Raw genomic sequence first — 22,239 nt, forward strand, 5'->3', positions numbered from 1 at the left:
TTATTTATAGGAAGAAAGGCATATACAAAATGAATTCAGGTTTGTCTTTTGTGTTTCATATGGGCATCTTTTTAAAGTTTTAATGTTTCATAAATCTCTCCTTCCTTTTCATGATTTTACACAATTTATAGAGATAGCTATCACCTTTTGGGTATTGAAACAGTAGGATTGACATGCGGCAAACTCTGTGCTTCCTGAGTTGTTGTGGTCCAAACGAACAGGATTTTATAAACTTGGCCACATGGTGATAATGCACAAGAAGTACCAGTCTGGACTGGAGCTGCTGACAAACGTTTGCCAATAACTTGAAGTAGAAATAGTTATAGCTGCTATTTAAAATAGTTCCTTTGTAGCTTGCTGGGAGATAATCACAAGCAGTTCAAGGATTCAGGATGTCTCCTAGCCCTAATTTGGTGCCCCACAAAGCTGTGTCCTCAGCCCCCTACTATACTCCTTATACACCTATGACTGTGTGGCCAAATTCCCCTCCAACTCGATTTTCAAATTTGCTGATGACACCACCGTAATGGGTCGGATTTCAAACAATGACGAGACAGAGTACAGGAATGAGATAGAGAGCCTGGTGAACTGGTGTGACATCAATAATCTCTCCCTCAATGCCAGAAGAACGAAGGAGATTGTCATCGACTTCAGGAAGCGTAGTGCAGAACATGGCCCTGTCTACATCAATGGGAACAAAGTCGAAAGGGTCGACAGCTTCCAAGTTTTTAGGTGTACAGATCACTAACAGCCGTCCTGGTCCCCCCATACCGACACTATAGTTAAGAAAGCCCACCAACGACTCTACTTTCTCAGAAGACTAAGGAAATTTGGCATGTCAGCTACAACCCTCACCAACTTCTACAGATGCACCATAAAAAGCATTCTTTCTGGTTGTATCACATCTTGGTATAGAGCCTGATCTGCCCAAGACCACAGGAAACTACAAAAGATCGTGAATGTAGCCCAGTCCATCACGCAAACCAGCCTCCCATCCATTAACTCTATCTATAATTCCCGTTGCCTCAGAAAGGCAGCCAGCATAATTAAGGACCCCATGCACCCCAGACATACTCTCTTCCACCTTCTTCCGTCAGGAAAAAGATACCAAAGTTTGAGGTCACGTACCAACCGACTCAAGAACAGCTTCTTCCCTACTGCCATCAGACTTTTGAATGGACCTACCTCGTATTAAGTTGATCTTTTCTCTGCACCTTGCTATAACTGTAACATTATATTCTGCAGTCTCTCCTTCCTTCCCTATGTACGGTATGCATTGTTTGTACAGCATGCAAGAAACAATACTTTTCACTGTATACTAATACATGTGACAATAATAAGTCAAATCAAATCAAGTGTGTGAGCAAGAAGTGCAAAAAAGGAGATTGCCCTATCTGGGGCTACAGGGCACCCATTCCATAGGAACTTTCACTTGTTTGCTTGGCATCAGTTGAACAGGCAATGTCATTATTATCTCCATTCGCCAAAATTTGTGGAAGCAAATGAGAACGGATTACACTGCCTGTGGAAAAATTAATGACTTGCCTTTCATAACTACCAAATGATTCAAAGAGCTTAAAGCCAACTACATACTTTTGATATCGTGTCACTGTTCTAATGTAGGAAACGTGACAGTTTGTGCATAGAAAGCTCCGACAACCACAAATGGGATAACGACCAGATGATCCGCTTTTGTGATGTTGATCAAGGAATAGATTATTGGCCTGGACAGGGCTGGGGGAGCTTCATGCTTTTCTTCAGCCAGGACTTGGGGTGGGGGAACTTCCTTGCTTTATTTTTCAGAATAGTGCCAATGGATCTTTTGCTTCCACTGAGGAAGTTGACGGGGTTTCAGTTTAACGTCCCATCAGACACCACCTCAGACAGTCTGATAGTGTGGCACTCCCTCAGTACAGCACAGGTGTGTGCCTGGAGTGGGACTTGAACCCAAAGACCTTTTTTTTTAACAAACAATTTTATTGAGGTATTTTTTGGCATTGTAAACAGTTACAGATTACAGAAATATGCAAACAGCAATGGGAAACCAACACTTCAACCAAACCATAGTGCACATAACTGCTCCTCTCCCATAAACACTACCCGCCTATTTACCCCCCCCTACTCTACTCTAACCTTGCCACCTCTGGACTCATCACCACCCTTGTTTCCAGTACCCGGGACATGACACCCGCAAACCCCTCCCAGTACCCACTAAGCTTCGGGCATGCCCAAAACATGTGTACATGGTTCGCTGGTCCTCCCGCGCATCTAGCGCACATGACCTCTACCCCAAAGAATTTGCTCGTCCGAGCCATCGTCATGTGGACCCGGTGAACGACCTTAAACTGAATCAGGCTGAGCCTGGCACATGTTGCGGTTTACCCTACTCGGCTTCCGCCCATACCCCGTCCTCCATCTCCCCGCCGAGTTCCTCCTCCCATTTGAGTTTCAGTTCCTCCGTCTGGGACTCTTCCCCCTTCATGAGCACCTTGTAGATATCCGAGACTCTACCCTCTCCTCCTCCTCCTATAGAGTCTATTCTGTCCTGGATCCCTATTGGCGGGAGGCACTGAAAAATGAACAGGAATCTTGGGAGGATTGTCATCTTTACCGTCTGCACCCTCCCCGCAAGTGATAGCGGGAGTACATCCCATCTCTGAAACTCCCTCTTCATTTGTTCCACCACTCTAATCAAATTTAACATATGTAACCTGCCCCAGTCTGTGCCACCTGTATCTCCAAGTATCGGAAACTTTCTCCAACCAGCCTAAATGGCAGCTCCTTCAGCCTATTCTCCTGGCCCCTTGCCTGCACTACAAACATCTCACTCTTGGTCATATTTAACTTGTACCCTGAGAACCGGCCAAACTTTCTCAGTGTTTCCAGTATATTGTCCGTCCCGGCCAGTGGGTCCAACACGTACAGGAGCAGGTCATCCGCATAGAGAGAGACCTTGTGCTCCAACCCCCCCAGTCATTCCTTTCCACCCCTTTGCAGCTCTTAGAGCAATCGCCAACGGTTCTCTGGCCAGCGCGAGCAGCAACGGGGAGAGTGGTCATCCCTGCCTGGTCCCGCGATGTAGTCTGAAATAATCTGACGTTGTCCTGTTCATCCTTACGCTAGCTTTTGGGGCCTGGTACAATAGTCTGACCCAATTGACCAATCCCTTCCCGAACCCAAACCGTCCGAGTACCTCCCACAAATATCCCCACTCCACCCGGTCAAAAGGCCTTCTCAGCGTCCATTGCCACCACTACCTCCACCTCCTTGCCCGTCGGGGGCATCATAATCACATTAAGCAATCTTCTCAAGTTGGCTGCCAGCTGTCTGCCTTTAACAAACCCTGTTTGGTCGTCCCCAATCACCTCCGGCACACAGTCCTCAATTCTAATCGCCAGGAGCTTGGTGTCCACATTAATCAGGGAGATTGGCCTGTATGACCCGCAGGATTCCGGGTCCTTGTCCCGCTTTAATATTAGCGAGATGGTTGCCTGCGACATCAGCGGAGGTAGAGGCCCTCTGTCCCTCGTCTCATTAAAAACACTGGTCAGCACCGGCCCCACTATCTCTGCGAACTTATTGTAAAACTCCACCGGGTATCCATCTGGTCCCGAGGTTTTACCCGACTGCATGGCCTTTAGGCCTCCCGGTACCTCCTCCGCTCTAATCGGGGCCCCGGCCCGTGCACTAGTCCCCTGCCCACTTTTGGGAAGGTTAGTCCGTCCAGGAACCGTTTCATCTCCTCCGGCTCCTCCGGGGGTTCTGAAGTGTAGAGCTTACTATAAAAGTCCCGAAAAACCTTATTTAGTCCTGCCGGGTCCTCCACTCATCTCCCCTCCCCATCAATCACTCTACTTATTTTCCTGGCCGCCTCCATCCTACTGCGTTGCTGCGCCAGCAATCTGCTAGCCTTCTCCCCATGCTCATACACCACTCCACTTGCCTTCCTAAGTCGTTCCACGGCTCTACTCGTGGATAGCACTCCCAGTTCCGCCTTCAGTCTCCGTCTCTCCCTGAGTAGGTCCTCCCCCGGGGACCCCGCATGCTCCTCGTCTATCGGGTGGATCGCCTTAACCAATCTATCCATTTCTGCTCTGTCCGTCCTATCCCTGTGAGCCCGAATTGAGATCAGCTCCCCCTTCATGACTGCCTTCAGCGCAGCTGAAACCTCCCCCGTATCGTTCATCTGCAGGTAATCTTGCATACACTTCCGCAGTCTCTTACATATCCCCTCCTCCAACAGCAATCCTACGTCTAACCACCATTGTGGGCGTTGATAATTCTCCCCGCAGACCTGCAGGTCCACCCAATGTGGGGCATGGTCCGAAATAGTAATCGCGAGTATTCCGTATTTTTCACTTCCCCTACACAGTCCCTGCTCATGATAAAGAAATCGATCCTAGAGTATACTCCGTGGACATGTGAGTAAAACGGATATCCCCTTCCCATCGGCCGTCTGGCTCTCCATGGGTCTACTGCCCCCATTTTCTCCATGAACCCTTTAAGCTCCCTTGCCATTGCTAGGAGCCTACCTGTTCTGGGACATGACCGGTCTAGACCCGGTTCGAGGACCGTATTGAAGTCACCCCCCATAATCAACTTGCGTGAGTCTAGGTCTGGGATTTTCCCCAGCACTCTTTTAATAAAGTCAGTGTCGTCCCAGTTCGGAGCATATATATTCAGCAGCACCACTCTCCTCCCCTCCAGCTTGCCCCTTACCATAAGGAATCTGCCCCTGCCGTCTGCGACTACACCCTCCGCCTCAAATTGAACCCGCTTATTGATCGTAATTGCTACCCCCTTGGACTTAGAGTCCAAGCCCGAGTGGAATACCTGGCTGATCCAGCTCTTCCTTAGTCTAATCCGGTCAGGCACTTTCAAATGTGTCTCCTGCAGCATAATTCCGTCCGCCTTTAGAGCTCGCAAGTGCGCGAACACACGTGCCCTTTTGACTGGCCCGTTTAGTCCTCTGACATTGCAGGTGATTAGCCTGGTCCCCCCCCCCCCCCCCCCCCCCCCCCCCCGGCGGCGGTCAATCATACCCCTTCCTGGGCCCGCCCCCGGCCCATGTGCCACGCCTCTCTTGGTTCGCCTCTTGGCAGTTTCCACCCCCGCCTCCTCTCCAATACCTACTTCAGACCCCTCCCACGTCAGCAGAATTAATTTCTCCCCATCCCCCCACCAGCAACAGCTCCCAATAACCCTACCCCTGCCATCTACTGGCTGTATACACACACCCCACCTGACTCCCTTGACTAGCCAGTCTGCTAGCCCAATGACTCATCCCTCCTGTGCCCACTTGTCTCACTCCCATTGTTTCCCCGCCCTCATCCCCCCACTCATCAACACACCACCCCTCTGATCTGACCTACTGGAGCAGTCACACTAAAATGGGAAAGATCAAACGAAATGGGAGCATCAAACAGCAAAGTGAAGCTGCTCCAGGGATGTAAGGCAGGAATTCCGAGAGCTAGGGTGGAAACATAGATCCAGGACAAACAGAGTTATTATCTCTGGGTTGTTACCCGTGCCACGTGCTAGCGAGTCGAGGAATAGGGAGAGAGAGAAGTTGAACACGTGGCTGCAGGGATGGTGCAGGAGGGAGGGTTTCAGATTCCTGGACAATTGGGGCTTATTCTGGGGCAGGTGGGTCCTCTACAAACGGGATGGTCTACATCTGGACCAGAGGGGTACTAATATCCTGGGGGGGAGGTTTGCTAATGCTCTTCGGGAGGGTTTAAACTAGTTCAGCAGGGGATTGGGAACTTGAATTGTAGCTCCAGTACACAAGAAGCTGAGCGTAGTGAGGTCATAAGTAAGGTTTCAAAGTTGCAGGAGTGTACCGGCAGGAAGGAAGGTGGTTTAAAGTGCGTCTACTTCAATGCCAAGAGCATCCGGAATAAGGTGGGTGAGCTTGCGGCATGGGTTAGTGCCTGGAACTTTGATGTTGTGGCCATTTCGGAGACATGGATAGAGCTGGGCGAGGAATGGTTGTTGCAGGTGCCGGGGTTTAGATATTTCAGTAAGCTCAGGGAAGGTGGTAAGAGAGGGGGTTGGGGGGGGGGGGGTGGCATTGTTAGTCAAGGACAGTATTACGGTGGCTGAGAGGACATTTGATGAAGACTCGAATACTGAGGTAGTATGGGCTGAGTTAAGAAACAGGAAAGGAGAGGTCACCCTGTTAGGGCTTTTCTATGGGCCTCCGAAAAGTTCCAGAGATGTAGAGGAAAGGATTGCAAAGATGATTCTGGATAGGAGCAAAAGTAACAGGGTAGTTGTTATGGGGGACTTTAACTTTACAAATATTGACTGGAAACACTATAGTTCGAGTACTTTAGATGGGTCCGTTTTTGTCCAATGTGTGCAGGAGGGTTTCCTGATGCAGTATGTAGATAGGCCAACAAGAGGCGAGGCCGTATTGGATTTGTTACTGGGTAATGAACCAGGACAGGTTTTAGATTTGGAGGTAGGTGAGCACTTTGGTGATAGTGACCACAATTCGATTACATTTACTTTAGCGATGGAAAGGGATAGGTATACACCGCAGGGCAAGAGTTATAGCTGGGGGAAAGGCAATTATGATGCGATGAGGCAAGACTTAGGATGCATCGGCTGGAGAGGAAAACTGCAGGGGATGGACACAATGGAAACGTGGAGCATGTTCAAGGAACAGCTACTGCCTGTCCTATGTACCTGTTGGGCAGGGAGAAAGTGGTCAAGCGAGGGAACCATGGGTTACTAAAGCAGTTGAAACACTTGTCAAGAGGAAGAAGGAGGCTTATGTTCAGTTAGGGCACTTGAGAGTTACAAGTTAGCTAGGAAGGCTCTAAAGAGAGAGCTAAGAAGAGCCAAGCGAGGACATGAGAAGTCTTTGGCAGGTAGGATCAAGGATAACCCTAAAGCTTTCTATAGATATGTCAGGAATAAAAGAATGACTAAGGTAAGAGTAGGGCCAGTCGAGGACAGTAGTGGGAAGTTGTGCGTGGAGTCCGAGGAGATAGGAGAGGTGCTAAATGAGTATTTTTCGACTGTATTCACACAGGAAAAAGACAAAGTTGTCAAGGAGAATACTGAGATACAGGTTACCAGACTAGAAGGGCTTGAGGTTCATAAGGAGGAGGTGTTAGCAATTCTGGAAAGTGTGAAAATAGATAAGTCCCCTGGGCCGGATGGGATTTATCCTAGGATTCTCTGGGAAGCTAGGGAGGAGATTGCTGAGCCTTTGGCTTTGATCTTTAAGTCATCTTTGTCTACAGGAATAGTGCCAGAAGACTGGAGGATAGCAAATGTTGTCCCGTTGTTCAAGAAGGGGAGTAGAGATAACCCCGGTAACTATAAACCAGTGAGCCTTCTGTTGTGGGAAAAGTCTTGGAAAGGTTTATAAGAGATAGGATGTATAATCATCTGGAAAGGAATAATTTGATTAGAGATGGTCAACATGGTTTTGTGAAGGGTAGGTCGTGCCTCACAAACCTCATTGAGTTCTTCGAGAAGGTGACCAAACAGGTGGATGAAGGTAAAGCAGTTGATGTGGTGTATATGGATTTCAGTAAAGCATTTGATAAGGTTCCCCACGGTAGGCTATTGCAGAAAATACAGAGGCGTGGGATTCAGGGTGATTTAGCAGTTTGGATCAGAAATTGGCTAGCTGATAGAAGACAAAGGGTGGTGGTTGATGGGAAATGTTCTGACTGGTGTCCAGTTACTAGTGGTGTACCACAAGGATCTGTTTTGGGGCCGCTGCTGTTTGTCATTTTTATAAATAACCTGGAGGAGGGCATAGAAGGATGGGTGAGTAAATTTGCAGATGACATTAAAGTCGGTGGAGTTGTGGACAGTGCAGAAGGATGTTACAAGTTACAGAGGGACATAGATAAGCTGCAGAGCTGGGCTGACAGGTGGCAAATGGAGTTTAATGCAGAAAAGTGTGAGGTGATTCATTTTGGAAGGAATAACAGGAAGACAGAGTACTGGGCTAATGGTAAGATTCTTGGTAGTGTGGACGAGCAGAGAGATCTCAGTGTCCATGTCCATAGATCCCTGAAAGTTGCCACCCAGGTTGAGAGGGTTGTTAAGAAGGCGTACGGTGTGTTAGCTTTTATTGGTAGAGGAATTGAGTTTCGGAGCCATGAGGTCATGTTACAGTTGTACAAAACTCTGGTGCGGCCGCATTTGGAGTATTGTGTGCAGTTCTGGTCGCCACATTATAGGAAGGATGTGGAAGCATTGGAAAGGGTACAGAGGAGATTTACAAGGATGTTGCCTGGTATGGAGGGAAGATCATATGAGGAAAGGCTGAAGGACTTGAGGCTGTTTTCGTTAGAGAGAAGAAGGTTAAGAGGTGACTTAATTGAGGCATACAAGATGATCAGAGGATTAGATAGGGTGGACATTGAGAGCCTTTTTCCTCGGATGGTGATGTCCAGCACGAGGGGACATAGCTTTAAATTGAGGGGAGATAGATATAGGACAGATGTCAGAGGTAGGTTCTTTACTCAGAGAGTAGTAAGGGCGTGGAATGCCCTGCCTGCAACAGTAGTGAACTCGCCAACACTAAAGGCACTCAAATGGTCATTGGATCGGCATATGGACGATAAGGGAATAGTGTACAGGGACTTTAGAGGGGTTTCACAGGACGGCGCAACATCGAGGGCCGAAGGGCCTGTACTGCGCTGTAATGTTCTATGTTCTATGTTCCAGGTGTAATACAGTTCCAGCTGTGTAAACAGATAAGTGTTAACAGACGTCCCTTTCTGAGTATTAATAAAGTAACAATGCAGTAACACAGTACCTGTATAACACCCACCCCAAAACAAACATAAACAACCAAAAACTTTAATCCCCATTGCTTACCGGCCACCTTTATGTTACAGTAAAGGCTCTTACAAACAAAAAGAGGACGACAAAAGGTAAAAGAAAGCGAGAGGGGGATCTCCTCCTCCCCCCGCACACCCCGTAGGCAAAAGTTGCCAAAAATACAACAGAAGGCACCTTTAAAGCAGTAAACAGTCGACCGTCAGTCCAGGCATAGTAGGCATCTCCCCAGACAACAACTCTCGGACTCTAGCTTGAGCCCGTGGGTCCTTTTTGCGGGACCAGCCCCTGATCCCTCACGAAGTCCATCGCTTCTTTGGGATCGGAGAAGTAGTGGTGTTGGCCCTGATGCGTGACCCAAAGACGAGCGGGGAAGAGGAGACCAAACTTCACTTGCTTTTTGAATAACACCTCCTTAACTTGTTTAAAGGCTGCTCGACGCCTGGCCACCTCCTGGCTTAGTTCCTGATAGATGCGAAGAACACTGTTATTCCACGTGCTGCTCCGAGCGCACTTTGCCCACTGCAACACCCACTCCTTATCCGTGAACCTGTGGAACCTGATCACCATCGGACGGGGGAACCCCCCCCCGGACGCATCTGCCTCGCCTGCACTCTATGTGTCCCCTCCAGCTCCGGCGGTCGCGGAAAGGCGTCAGTCCCCATCAGCTGCAGCAGCATGTCAGCCACAAACGCTGTGGCATCAGCTTCCTCAGCCCCCTCCGGGAGGCCGATGATCCTCAGATTTTGTCTGCGGGCTCTATTTTCCAGCTCCTCTACTCTGTCCAGCAGTCTCCTCTGCCTCCTTCAACCCATCGACTTCTAGCGCCGCAGCTGTCTGCGTGTCCGCCTGCTCCTCCACCGCTTCCCCCAGCTCCTTAACATTTTTGTCCTGGGCATCCAATCTCTGGTTCAATTGATCCACTGCCTTCTGAAGTGGGTCCAAGTTATCCCGCTTCAACTCTTCAAAACTGCTCTTAATCACCTGCAGCATGTTTTCCAACGCTAGCTGGATCGCCAGGTCCATAGGTCCGCCATCTTTGCTCCCGGGTCAGCTTCCACTGTACTTTGCCTTTGTCCTTTTCTCTCCCGTTTTTCGCTGCTTCCTGCTCTCCAGCAGTTCCATGCAGCTCTGCCAGTTACTCAGCCACTCCGTGGCCGTCTTTCCAGCGCTCAGCAGTCCCGAAAAAACCGGGGAACCAGGTCCACATCTCCCGCCGGAGTGAGAGCCACCTTCTGCGCGGCTTACTCACTCATCGCCACCACCGGAAGTCCGAACCCAAAGACCTTTTGACTCAAATAAAAGAAAAACACTGCAGATACTGGAATCTGAAATAAAAACAGGAAATGCTGGATAAACCCAGTAGGTCTGGCGGCAACTTTGGAGTGAGAAATACAGTTAACTGTTTGAGTCCATTTGACCCTTCAGAACTGAAGAGGGGTAGATCTGTAATGAATTACATAGCGGCAGAGGCAGGTTGAGAGGATGAGGCAGAATAGAAGGATAGGGATAGGTCAGAGCAAAGAAGAGATTGACAGAAGTATCATGGACAACGGGGTGTGTTAATGGTTCCCTCGCGGACTGAATAGTAGCATAATGTGTTTCTAGGAGAACAAAGGTTTGTGCTCAGTGGGAGCAAAACTCAACAACAAGGGGCATGTGGCCATGTGGGGAGAGGTAGGTGTGTTATACCAAGCCAAAGGAACCAAAAAACAAAAAAGGGGGGGGTTCAAGATGGAAGGGAAAGTTCACAGTTTAAAGCTCTTGAACTCTATGTTGAGTCCAGAAGGCTGTAATGTGCGTAATCGGAAGATGGAGTGTTGTTCTTCCCGTTTACGTCAGGCATCATGGGAGCATTGCAACAGGCCCAGGATAGACACATGGACATGAGAACAAGATGCTGAGTTGAAATGGCAAGTGACCGGAAGGTTGGGGTTTGCTTGCAGATCGAGTGAAGGTATTCTGTGAAGCGGTTACCCAGTTTACGTTTAATCTCCCCAATGTCGGGGAGACAGCATTGGGAGCAGTAAATACAGTAGACTAGGTTGAAGGAGGTGCAAGTGAAATGCTGCATCACCTGAAGGAAGTGTTTGGGCCATTGGACAGAAGAGGTAAAGGGGCAGGTATTGCACCTTCTGCAATTGCATGGGAAGGTGTTTGTGGGAAGAAGATGAAGGCTTGGGGATGATGGCGGAGTCGAGCAGGGTATCAAGGAAGGGGGTTGTCTCTGCAGAATGCTGATGGGGTGGTGTGAGTGGAAGATTTGTATAGTGGTGGCATCATGCCACCGGAATACCTGCGGGTGGGGGTATGCTGCTGGTGGGACCAGAGAATCCCACCGCCAGCGAACAGCCGGAGAATTTTGACCCTTGTGAACAGCTGGTAGATTGCGCCAAGTATTTTTAGAAGCTGGCATGTTCTCAGTTGCTGTAATATTGTTAGGCAGATGTCAGCTATGACCCAGTGAGTGGTCTTCCCTCAGCCAGACATTTTAAGTGCAAATCTCACTTCATACCACAAAACTTAGGCTGGCAGTCTGGTGCAATACTGAGGGAGTGCTTCACTGTCAAAGGAGCCATCTTAAAGATGAGATATTGAACATAAATGTAAAAATTCTGTGGCATTATTTCAAAGAAGAGCAGGAGAGATCTTCCCAATGCCCTTGCCAATATGTATCCTTTAACAAACTTAATTGAACCAGATTATTTGTTTGTTATCACATTGTTGGTTTGTGGGGCCTTGCTGTGAATAAATTGGCTGCCACATTTCCTCCATTACAGCAGTTACTCCACTTCATTGACTGTAAAGCACTTTGTGATTGTTGAGATTGTGTAAGGGACCATATAAATGAGTCTGTGCTTTCCATCTGCAAGCTTGGGAAAAGAAAATGATTCAGCACTCTAATGTTGACTATTATCAATTGATTTGCAGAATCAGGTTATGCCTAGATTTGCTTTAACAATTTAAGATTTTTTACATGTGGAATACTATCAAGAAGAGGTGGGAGAGTGCCCCAGAAGCTTTATTTGCAGTGGGTTATAACCATGGTGCATTCTGAAGTGCTGGAAGTTCATGGGCTGGATTCTCCACTGGCGGGATTCTTCTTTGCGCAAGCAGTGCACCCACGCCCGGGAATTTCCCGACAGCATGAGGCTGCCCAGATTGGAAACCCGATTGGCCTGCTGGTGGGATGGTGAATTCCGCTGCCAGGGGGAGGGTGGGCCGTATGACGGAGAATCGCACCCCAGTTCTTTCATCAGGAGAGCAATAGTTATTGGGGACTCGATAGTTAGAGGGGCAGATAGATGGTTCTGTGGCAACAAAAGAGACTCACAGATGGTATGTTGCCTCCCGGGTGCCAGGGTCTGTGACGTCTCGGACCGCGTTTTCAGAATCCTTAAGGGGGAGGGGGAACAGTCACAAGTCGTGGTACACATCGGTACCAACGACATAGGTAAGAGTAGGGACGGGGATTTAAAACAGAAATTTAGGGAGCTCGGTGGAAGCTGAGAGCCAGGCAAACCATGTTGTCATCTCTGGTTTGTTGCCGGTGCCATATGCTAGCTGAGGAACAGGAAGAGAGTGCAGATAAACACGTGGCTGCAGGGATAGTGTAGGAGGGATGGTTTCAGTTACGTGGATAATTGGAGCACATTCTGGGGAAGATGGGACCTGTACAAACAGGACGGTTTGCACCTGAACCAGAGGGGCACCAATACCCTGGGAGGAAAATTTGCTACGGCTCTTCGGGGGAGTTTAAACTAATTTGTCAGGGGGTTGGGAAAATGAGCTGTAGTCCAGAAGCCAGTGTTGAGAGTAGTGAGGTACTGAGGAGGGTATCAAGGTCGCAGGAGTGTACTGGCAGTCAGGAAGGTGGGTTGAAGTGTGTGTACTTTAATGCAAGGAGCATCCGAATAAGATAGGTGAACTTGGAGCGTGGATTGGTACTTGGGACCTTGATACCCTTCTCAGTACCTCAGCTCGGCAGGCTACGGAAAAATAAAGTCCCAATTTCTGAGCTCAATGGAGATACAAAATAGACTAATTCACTTTATGAAGAAGGCCTGCTTCACATAGCAGTTCATCCTCTCCAACATCAAAGAGATATAGCTGGGCTCTGAGTTCACTATGTCATATTAGGAATGTAGCACACCATAGGAGCTCTTAAGACTTGGAGTAGACCTTGGTGTTTATAATTAGAATTTAAATGTGCAAAGGCACTCAGCATCAATGTAAGAAAGACAGGAACAAACTTTCATACTTTGGAAAATATTTCCTAGATAATCTCATTGCATATGGATGCAGCACTTTAAACATACAGGTATTCATTTTCACTTTCACTATCTGAATGGAATTCTAAAGCTGATCACCCACCCACGGTATAAGTTTCCCATTGTGCCTCCCATTTGAAGATAGATCATCAGTCATTGAACTGGGGTTCCTGGAGATTGTACTTCTAGAAATTGTTTCCCTTTTGGGAAATTTGCAACTTGCGTAATTCTAGTAATTTAAACTAATACCAGGATTAATCTGGGGCAGCATTAGTTGTTGTCTCTGTCATTCTGTTATCATTATGATCCTAATATGAAAATTATATATAGGTTTGAAATCGAATTTTCATCGGGAAATGGCAAACTTGGGGCTCCAAAACAGGATGTCAATCGATATTCTTGCTGTCGAAAAGAACAACCAAAAGAGATACATTTCCCTCCAAAATAAAGATAGGAAGTCTTGAGATTTGTAAAATATTTTTATTCTCCATTTTCACATTTTCTTCAGAATTTACACCCCACCAACAAGCAGTAAACGGTAACAAATACAAGGTAACTTCCCTTAACAACAACAACGATCCCATCCTCCCACCACGCCAAACAACGACCCACCTGACAATATAAGCATCAAATAAAACCACCCTCCCCGGGTGGGACAAACAAAGGAGGGAAAAAAAGGAATCAGGAATCGCCTATGGTCACCGTTGACCAGAGAGTCCCCCCCCTCCCCCTAACATTCAAATCTTGAGATTTGTATGTGCAATTTTTATTTCCTTCTGGAAATTGGCAAAAGCAAGGGAAATGAAAACTGCATTCTTGTTTCATATTGACCAAGAAAACATGGTTCTGTCTGCCTTTTGAAGCCATCTGTGGTTTTGGTACAATTGGCATCTGCTCCAATATAAGGAAGTGTTTCCCAGTGTCTGAAAGAAACAGCAGGATTTATTGCCACAGTTTATTTGGCATTAAAATTTCCAGAACCCATATCTCAGAATCTTTGAAACAGCTAAGGGAAAATATTTGTAATTTAATCGTGATTCACTTTGGGAGCACACAGAATACCAAGGTTTAAAAGAAGATGTATGAAAGATAGTACTAATGATCAAATCCTTAAATTAGTCAATCTTATGCAACCTTCCACAAACTAAGTAACCGCTCAGTGCTGCTTTTCAATGGAAAACTCCCATTCCTGTCAGAGATTGGACACCTCGGGGCTAGTATGTGAGTTCATTGGCTGACGTTGCCCTTTAATACCCTGTGTCATTAGGTTTAAGGTTGGAACACTGCTGAGCTTGCTTTAGTACAGCTAGTTCAAGAAGGCATTATTCCCTTTTCTCTGATCAAGTAGGTATCAAAAAATTAAGATTCTATTATGTGGATAGAATATTATGTTGGTACAACTTGGCACAGAGAGAATAAAGCCGATTGAGAAATCCATTAAATTTCTAAATGACAAATGTTGTTATACATAAATCTGCCACCATGCATTGGGTGGCTTCTTTTTGGTAGGCTATAGCCTTTAATCAATCCCCTGATGTAAAAAAATGACTGTTCTCCAAAAACAAGAGCCACACTTACTACACAGAATTAATTAAACAACTTGGCTTTGATTTGCAGAACTGTATTTGTTTTTTTTGTGGATTGGAACTTTTGCCCCTTAATGATACAAGGGGATGCAAAGCAAGTATGTAACTCACTGACAAATATATTCTTTGAACTATGTTAATGGCAAGTTTCATATCCTCCTTCCATACAAAATATTTATTTACCAACAAAGTTTTTTTTAAATTTCAAGTTTGTCGACCTTATTGAATGTTCCTCGCTCTCGTTTTGAGCAACATCTCTATTTTTGGTCTGTTTTTTATGCTATCTAGATTCTTTAGAAAAATGAACAGGCTTCAGCTATTCGGCCCTTCAGACCTGCTGCACTATTCAGTAAGATCACAGCTGAGCTTTTACCTCCATTCCACCTTTCCACACTATCCCAAGAACCCTTGATTTCGTTGATATCCAAAAATCTATCTATCCCTTCCCTAAATGTTCTCAACAGTTGAGCATCCACAGATCTCAGGGGTTGAAAATTCCAAAGATTCAGCCCCAATTCTGAGGCTGTCACTCTTAGTTCCTAAGTTACTCAACCAGGAGAAAAATCAAGGAAATAAGTAGCAGCCAGATACCATTTAAACATGAAACTTTGAGAAATATTGCTGAAATAAAGTTCCTGGGACAGAAATCCTGCATTTCTGACATGTTTCAACTTGATGGAGAGTTCTCCATGATCAAAAGGCTCATGTGTTCAGTTTCCTCGGCTCAAGTTTTGGAATTCCCTCCCTGAACCTCTGAACTACATCTCTACCTCTGTTTTCTTTTAAAACATTCCTTAAAACTGCCTTTCTAATCACCTGATGTTGGCCGCCTGATTTAATATATCCTCATATGGTTTGATGTCAAACTTTGTTTTCTTCCACTCCTGTAAATTAACTTGGGATGTTATACTACATTAAAGGTGCTATATAAGAGCAAGTTGTTGTTTATCCTAAGTGTGTTGACATTCAAGTGAACAGGTTATGCTTCAGTTGGCTCTTGCCTTAGTGAGATCCCACCTGGAGTATACCATTCAATTTTGAGAATCTCTGGAAAGGTATATTGTCCTTGAAAGGACCATAGTACAATTTTAATAGACCGGTAGGAAAAGCTAAGCTAGACCCAAGCAAACACATATTATGCGATCTAAACAACTATATTTGTAATCAAACTGCCCCTTAACCAGGAAATCACAGTATGTATTCAGGAGTATTTGATGAAATTGTTACCTTAGAGTCATGTCACTTGGGATCTTAAAGAAAGATAGGTTAGGCTTACTAGTCCCTCAGAACATTAAGAAAAAAAAGCTTATGTAAAGGTTATCAGCAAAGTTTTAACTCCTAGATTGTGACATTATATTTTCCATTTGAGGAGTTGGCATGATATGTACTGTAAATGTATAACAATACTGTTGCATTTCCAAGGGGCGGCCATGGTGTGAGTGGCCGCACATTTGGCAGTTCCCACTCGAGGCTGTTTTTTTCGGACCTTTCCCCCATTTGGAGGATGGATGTGTGGCTGAAGAAGGTGTAGGGCTGGCCAGAGGAAAGTTTGACTCCACTGGTGGGTGGTTCCACGGACCAGAAGTGAGTCGAGAAGAAGGGAGCAGTTGGAGCAGGAGAATCTTTGTGCGCCACAGCTTAAAATGGTGGAGGGTAAAGGGCCTGCACTGCCTACCCAATGGCCGAAGGATCAACTGGTGGACTTCTTAAACGAGAAGTTCAGCCACCAGAGGAGAGAGGCCCATGAGGACCTAGCCAAAGCTGTAGGCCTGCTGAAGTCGTGAATCGATCGATTGGAGCAGAGGCTGGAGTCCCAGAACCAAGCTATCCAGAAAGTGGAGGAGGCAGTGAGGGAGCACGAGCAGCAGTTGGCTTCGTTGGCGGCCAAATTAGGAGTAATGTGGGAGACCCAGAAAAGGCTGCAGGGTAAGGTGGAGGACCTTGAGAATCGCTCCCGGAGGCAGAACTTGAGAATTGGAGGGATGCCTGAAGGCATTGAGGGAGCAGATGCTGCCACGTATGTGGCCAGAATGCTGGAAAAGCTGATGGTAGAGGGGGCCTTTTCCAGCCCCTGGAGGTCAACCGAGCGCACAGGGTGCTGATGAGGAGGCCACAGGCAAACGAGCCGCCGAGGGCAAGGGTGGTGCGTCTTCACCAGTTCCTGGAAAGGAAAAGATTCTGAGATGGGCGAGGCAGACGAGGAGATGCACCTGGGAGGGGAGTGAGCTGCCTGGGCCCGGATCTAGCGAAGAGGAGGGCCAGGTTAAACCGGGTGAAGGCTGTCCTCTTTAAAAAGGGGGTGAAGTTCGGGTTGTTGTACACGGCTCGCCTCTGGGTGACCTTCAACAATAGAGAGCACTACTTTGGATCGCCAATGGAGTTTTTGAGAGACAATGGACTAGCAGGTGAAGGAGGACATTGAACTGTGGAGGAGGGGTGTGGGGATGACTGTTGTTCCGGAGGAAAGCAGCGGCAAGGGAAATTGTGCAGGTGAGGGATAGGGCAGGGAAGTTGGTGGTGGCGCTGGATCTGATTAACAAGGTTTTTGAGGAATTTTATGTTTTGTACAGGTCAGAGCCACCGGGGGGAGATCGAGAGAGGCAGGAATTTCTAGATGGGTTGGAGTACCCAAGGTTAGGGGATGGGGACAGGGCTACATTAGAAGGAGCGATAGTGGAGTAGAAGATAAAGGATGCGATTGAGAGGGTGTAGTCGGGGAAGGTGGCAGGGCAGGATGGGTTTCCGGTGGAATATTATAAGAAATTCAAGGATAAGCTGGCACCCTTGATGGTGGGGATGTTTGAAGAGGCGATAGGGAAGGGGATGTTGCCACAAACCTTGGGACAGGCATCGATTTCCCTGTTGCTAAAAAAAGATAAGGATCCAACGGAGTGTGGGTCGTATAGGCCCATATCACCTCTGAATGTGGACGCAAAAGTATTGGCGAAGGTACTGGCGGGTAGGCTGGAGGGGTGCCTCCCAAAGGTGATAGGTGAAGATCAGACGGGGTTCATGAGAGGGAGGCAACTCTTTTCAAACATTAGAAGGGTATTGAACGTCGTTATGGCACCGGCAGAGGGGAAGGAAACAGAGGTGGTTGTGACATTGGATACTGAGAAGGCATTCAACCGGGTAGAATGGTGGTACTTGATGGCAGTTCTGGAGTGGTTTATGATGCACGATCAATTGCACAGAGACGAGAGTTGAATACAACTGAGGCTTTATTACTCTAAGATGTGTGGCCTCCTTAAGCAGCTGTACAGGGAGCACACATATTTATACTCCGCCTACTGGGCGGAGCCAGCAGGCAGGGAATACCCCCGTACCTGTAGTACAGGGTCTTACCACACATCACCTAATATGCACAACAGTGGTGATTACCATAGTTTGGGATTGGACCAAGATTTGTGAATTGGGTAAAGCTATTATATACGGAGCTGAAGGCGAGTGTCCGCACAAACAACATCAGCTCGAGATACTTTTCTCTCCACCGTGGGACTAGGCAGGGATGTCCTATGTCCCCCCTGCTATTTGCACTCGCGATTGAGCCGTTGTCCATCACATTAAGAAGTTTGGGGGTATGTAAAGGAATAGTGCGGTGGGGCGGATAGAGCATCGGGTGTCCTTGTATGCCGATGGCTTGCTGTTATACGTGTCAGAACCAAGTGTGTCGATAGGGGGAATATTGGAGCTGCTTCGAGTGTTTGGGTCTTCCTCGGGGTACAAGCTGAATCGAGACAAGAGTGAGTATTTTGTGGTGTCTCGGCCGGGTGTGGGGGCAGGGGTGGGGGCGCTGCCATTCCATAGGGCAGGGACTCACTTTAGGTACCTGGGGGTACAGGTTGCCTGGGAGGGGGGGGTGGCTCTGCAGGTACAACATTTCTAGTTTGGTGGGGAGAGTGAATGCTGATCTGGCAAGGTGGGATGGTCTCCCTCTGTCACTGGCGGGTCGGGTACAGGTGATTGAAATGAAAGTGTTGCCACGATTTCTGTTTATTTTTCAATGCCTGCCGATTTTCCTGACAAAGGCTTTTTTTCGAGAGATTGAGGGAAGGATTACGTTGTTCATATGGGGAGGGAAGGTGGCCAGTTAGAAAGGTGCTACTACAGAGGGGAAGGCAGGCAGGGGGTTTGGGTCTTCCGAACCTGATGTATTACTACTGGGCGGGGAATGTGGAGAAGGTGCGGAGCTGGGTCAGAGGAGTTGATTCCCAGTGGGTCAGAATGGAGGAGAGTTTGTGCAGGGGGTCGGGATTGAAAGCACCAGCAACAGCGCCGCTCCCAATAGCCCCAAGGAAGTACTCGGGGAGTCCGGTAATAATAGCTTCATTGAGAATTTGGAGGCAGTTTCGCCAACACTTCGGGTTGAGGGCAGTGTCAAGGGAAATGCCGATTTGGGGGAACCACAGATTTGAGCCAAGGAGGTGGGATGGAAATTTTCGGAAATGGGAGGAGAAGGGGATTAAGACACTTAAAGATTTGTTTCTTAGGGGTCGGTTTGCAGGATTAAAGGAGCTGGAAGTGAAGTACGGGCTGGGGCAGGGGGAAATGTGTACATGCATGCAGATTCGAGATTTTGCCAGAAAGGAGATACAGAACTTCCCTGAGGAGCCGACCTCCACATTGCTGGAGGAGGTGCTGACGACAGGGGGACTGGAGAAGGGGGTAGTGTCAGCGGTCTACGGAACTATTTTGGAGGAGGAGAAGGCACCACTGGAAGTTATCAAAGCAAAGTGGGAGGAAGAGTTGGGAGAGGATATAGAGGAGGGGTTCTGGTGTGAGGTGCACCGGAGAGTGAATGCCTCCACCTCGTGTGTGAGGTTGGGGCTAATACAGCTGAAGGTGGTATTCAGTGGACACCTCACGAGGGCGAGGATGAGCCGATTCTTTGAAGGAGTAGAAGATGTGAACTGATGGGTAGGAGGGCAGCGTCTCCACCCTGTGCCCTGGCGTGGCCGGAGGATCTGTTGGAATTCTTGACTCTTAAGAAGGTGAACTTCGAACTGAGGGGAAGGACAGAAGGGTTCTACAATTCATGGGCATTATTCATTATGCACTTTCAAGAACTGGATAACATCGAACATTAGTTGGGGGGTGGGTGGGTGGGAGGTTGCAGGGGAGGAGGGGGCGATCGGTGATTCCTGATTCCTTTTTGTCAGTTTTTATGTGAACATGTGGGCGAATGTTTTGGGTTTGGTGGGAGAATGGGATCGTTGTTATTGATATGGGGATTGACATATTTGTTACTGATTATTGTTTATTACTGATTATTGTTTATTGTTGGTGGGAGTAAATTTGGGAGAAAATGCGAAAAAGGAGGAGAATAAAGAAATATTTTTTAAAAAACATTTAATAGTATTCAAACTTGAGGCACAGTTACCACATTTTCATTGTAATTCTTATGGTTGGAGTAGTGAACTGTCACACACTATTCACAGAAATGTGACTAGATTTCTTGCTGTTAATTGTCAAAGCACCAGCTTGTTTGAAATCAAGAATGGAGATCAACAACATGGTCTGTGTTTTTCCAAGGGCACTAATAAGAAAAGAAAATAGGAAAATGTGCCCATAATAGCATGAACTAGTGTGATATATATATATAAATGTTAAGATTTGAAAAGTTTTTGCCAATCTAAATTATTAGAGCATTCTAAGTGGTAGTTAGAATATTGGTTATTTTGTGGGAGAAAGGAACATGTTCATGTCCTTTAACATACTGAAGTAGCAGATTTATAGCCCTGGTGCTGTGGGAAATAATGGTTTTAGATCCTTAGGTCAGGTAATTGTTTTGTCTAATAATTTGCAATGTTATCTCCACAGGTTCCTGCAAACCTGATGTCTTTTGAGTGACTGAAACTCTTGATATTATTCAAAAATTGACTTGGATGCAGGCTTGATAAATATGTGCAGTTCGCTAAGGACCTTGTGGAAGAATTCCAGCATTTTGTTCTTTCTGTGCCAGAATTGAATCCAAGGATGTGCTTAATGTCTTTGTATTCAAGCACTGACTACGCAGTACTAATCGCCAGGACTGAATGGCAACAATACAGTAACCCTGGAATGGCTGAGAAGCATTGGATGATTGATCTGAACTTCCGTGGACTGTGCACTCCCAATTGCACTGACTGCCCTGTGGAACCACTGCCTTAAGCAAGAGATTTGTTACACCAAATAGTGTACATGTTATATCCAGTAACGCTGGACTTTTGATACAGAAAATCCAGCTAGATTACAGTTATTGTAGTTAACAGTTTTGGGAGAGCTTTCTTAGCTTTTATTTTTGTGTTTTGTTTTCATTCAGCATTCGTTCTGCTAAAATGCTCTAGTCTAGTTAACCCATGTTGGGTGTGAAAACAGAATGAGCTAATCTGTGTAGTCATCAGTATTATTGTGTAGAATAATTGCACATCCATAGGTTTTTAATACCTAAAATATTTTATTTTGTTTGAAAAAGTGTTTTTTAACGGAACTGTTTTGTACCCAGCGTATTTTGCTTTTTTTTATTTTTACAATGTGAACATATTTCCTGTGGACTTTATCTGCTGCAATCTTGAATGAAAGAAACTACCTGTGGTAACTTTGTACTATGAACATTTAACATGCCATTTGATTATTGTATAGTTTTCTCAATCTCTTACACTAATGTATACAGCTTACTTTGAATCTCTCACATCCTGCTAACGCACAGTCTGTATTCTATCAAGTAACCCTTGAAGTACTACTGAACCTGACGGTAACATTTTAATGCATTTTGTGTGACTGACGTGTTTTCCACAACTCTGGATGTAGTGTGTGTATGTGTGTTTGCACAAGCAAGTTTTAAAATTCTTTAGGTACATATTAAAGAAAGTTTTCCTATTCAAAACATGTCTTAGAAGTGCAAACAGCTGATGCAACATTATATGCTGTTTCCACCAAATGAGTATTTTTGAAAGAATGGTTTTAAATAATTTTCATGGAGGCATCCCAAAATTGCGAAACAGGTTGAGCTGAGAATCATCCACATCCACAGCCCTCAAATGCCTCGAGACCTGTGGCGGTCCTGCATGAAAACTGCTTGTTATTTTATTTAGCTTCTGCTTATTTCCCAATTATTTTTCCTCCATCCAAACCAAAAAACACAATCATTCCCAATGGGTTGGTAGTAAAATCTGACACAGCATGTGTAATAGTGGGACCCGAATCTTCTGTAAGCACATAGATCCTACAGAAGTCTGAATTGCAAGTTTGTGTTGTTGCAAGTCATTTTAAATTAAATTTGTAGCATCTGAATGCAGATTAAAAGAAGTAATTGAAGCTATGTTTATGGCGGTGTGACCCAGATATTTTGCCACTGGTCATTCTAGCACATCTAACCCTGGGAGTTTGCATTCTAAAAACAATACTTCACAATACTGCTCGCTAAGATAACCATTTTGACAATTACTATGGGGTGCAACAAATATATGGCTTTCAAGTTAGGCATTGGCCTGGATTCTCCATTCTAGAGACTAAGTGCTCCCGCCAGCGAACAATCGGGACTGGTCTCTGTTGGTTCTGGGAGTGAAGCCTAGGTGAGAGTCTCTTTC

At 46.4% G+C, this 22,239-nt stretch overlaps 1 protein-coding gene across 4 annotated transcripts in view; it reads left to right on the top strand.

Moving 5' to 3' along the window:
* The window catches only part of ralgps2 (Ral GEF with PH domain and SH3 binding motif 2), a 646,420-nt gene extending 624,449 nt beyond the window's left edge, over positions 1 to 21,971 (top strand). For all 4 annotated transcript variants that reach the window (XM_038795105.1, XM_038795106.1, XM_038795104.1 and 1 more), the window contains one exon: positions 20,492 to 21,971. In XM_038795105.1, coding sequence (XP_038651033.1) covers positions 20,492 to 20,521 — 30 coding nt within the window. In that variant the 3' untranslated portion in view covers positions 20,522 to 21,971. The remainder of the gene's footprint in view (positions 1 to 20,491) is intronic.
* The last annotated feature ends 268 nt before the right edge of the window (positions 21,972 to 22,239 follow it).

This window comes from Scyliorhinus canicula, chromosome 4, assembly GCF_902713615.1.
Source record: "Scyliorhinus canicula chromosome 4, sScyCan1.1, whole genome shotgun sequence".
Lineage (NCBI taxonomy): Eukaryota > Metazoa > Chordata > Chondrichthyes > Carcharhiniformes > Scyliorhinidae > Scyliorhinus > Scyliorhinus canicula.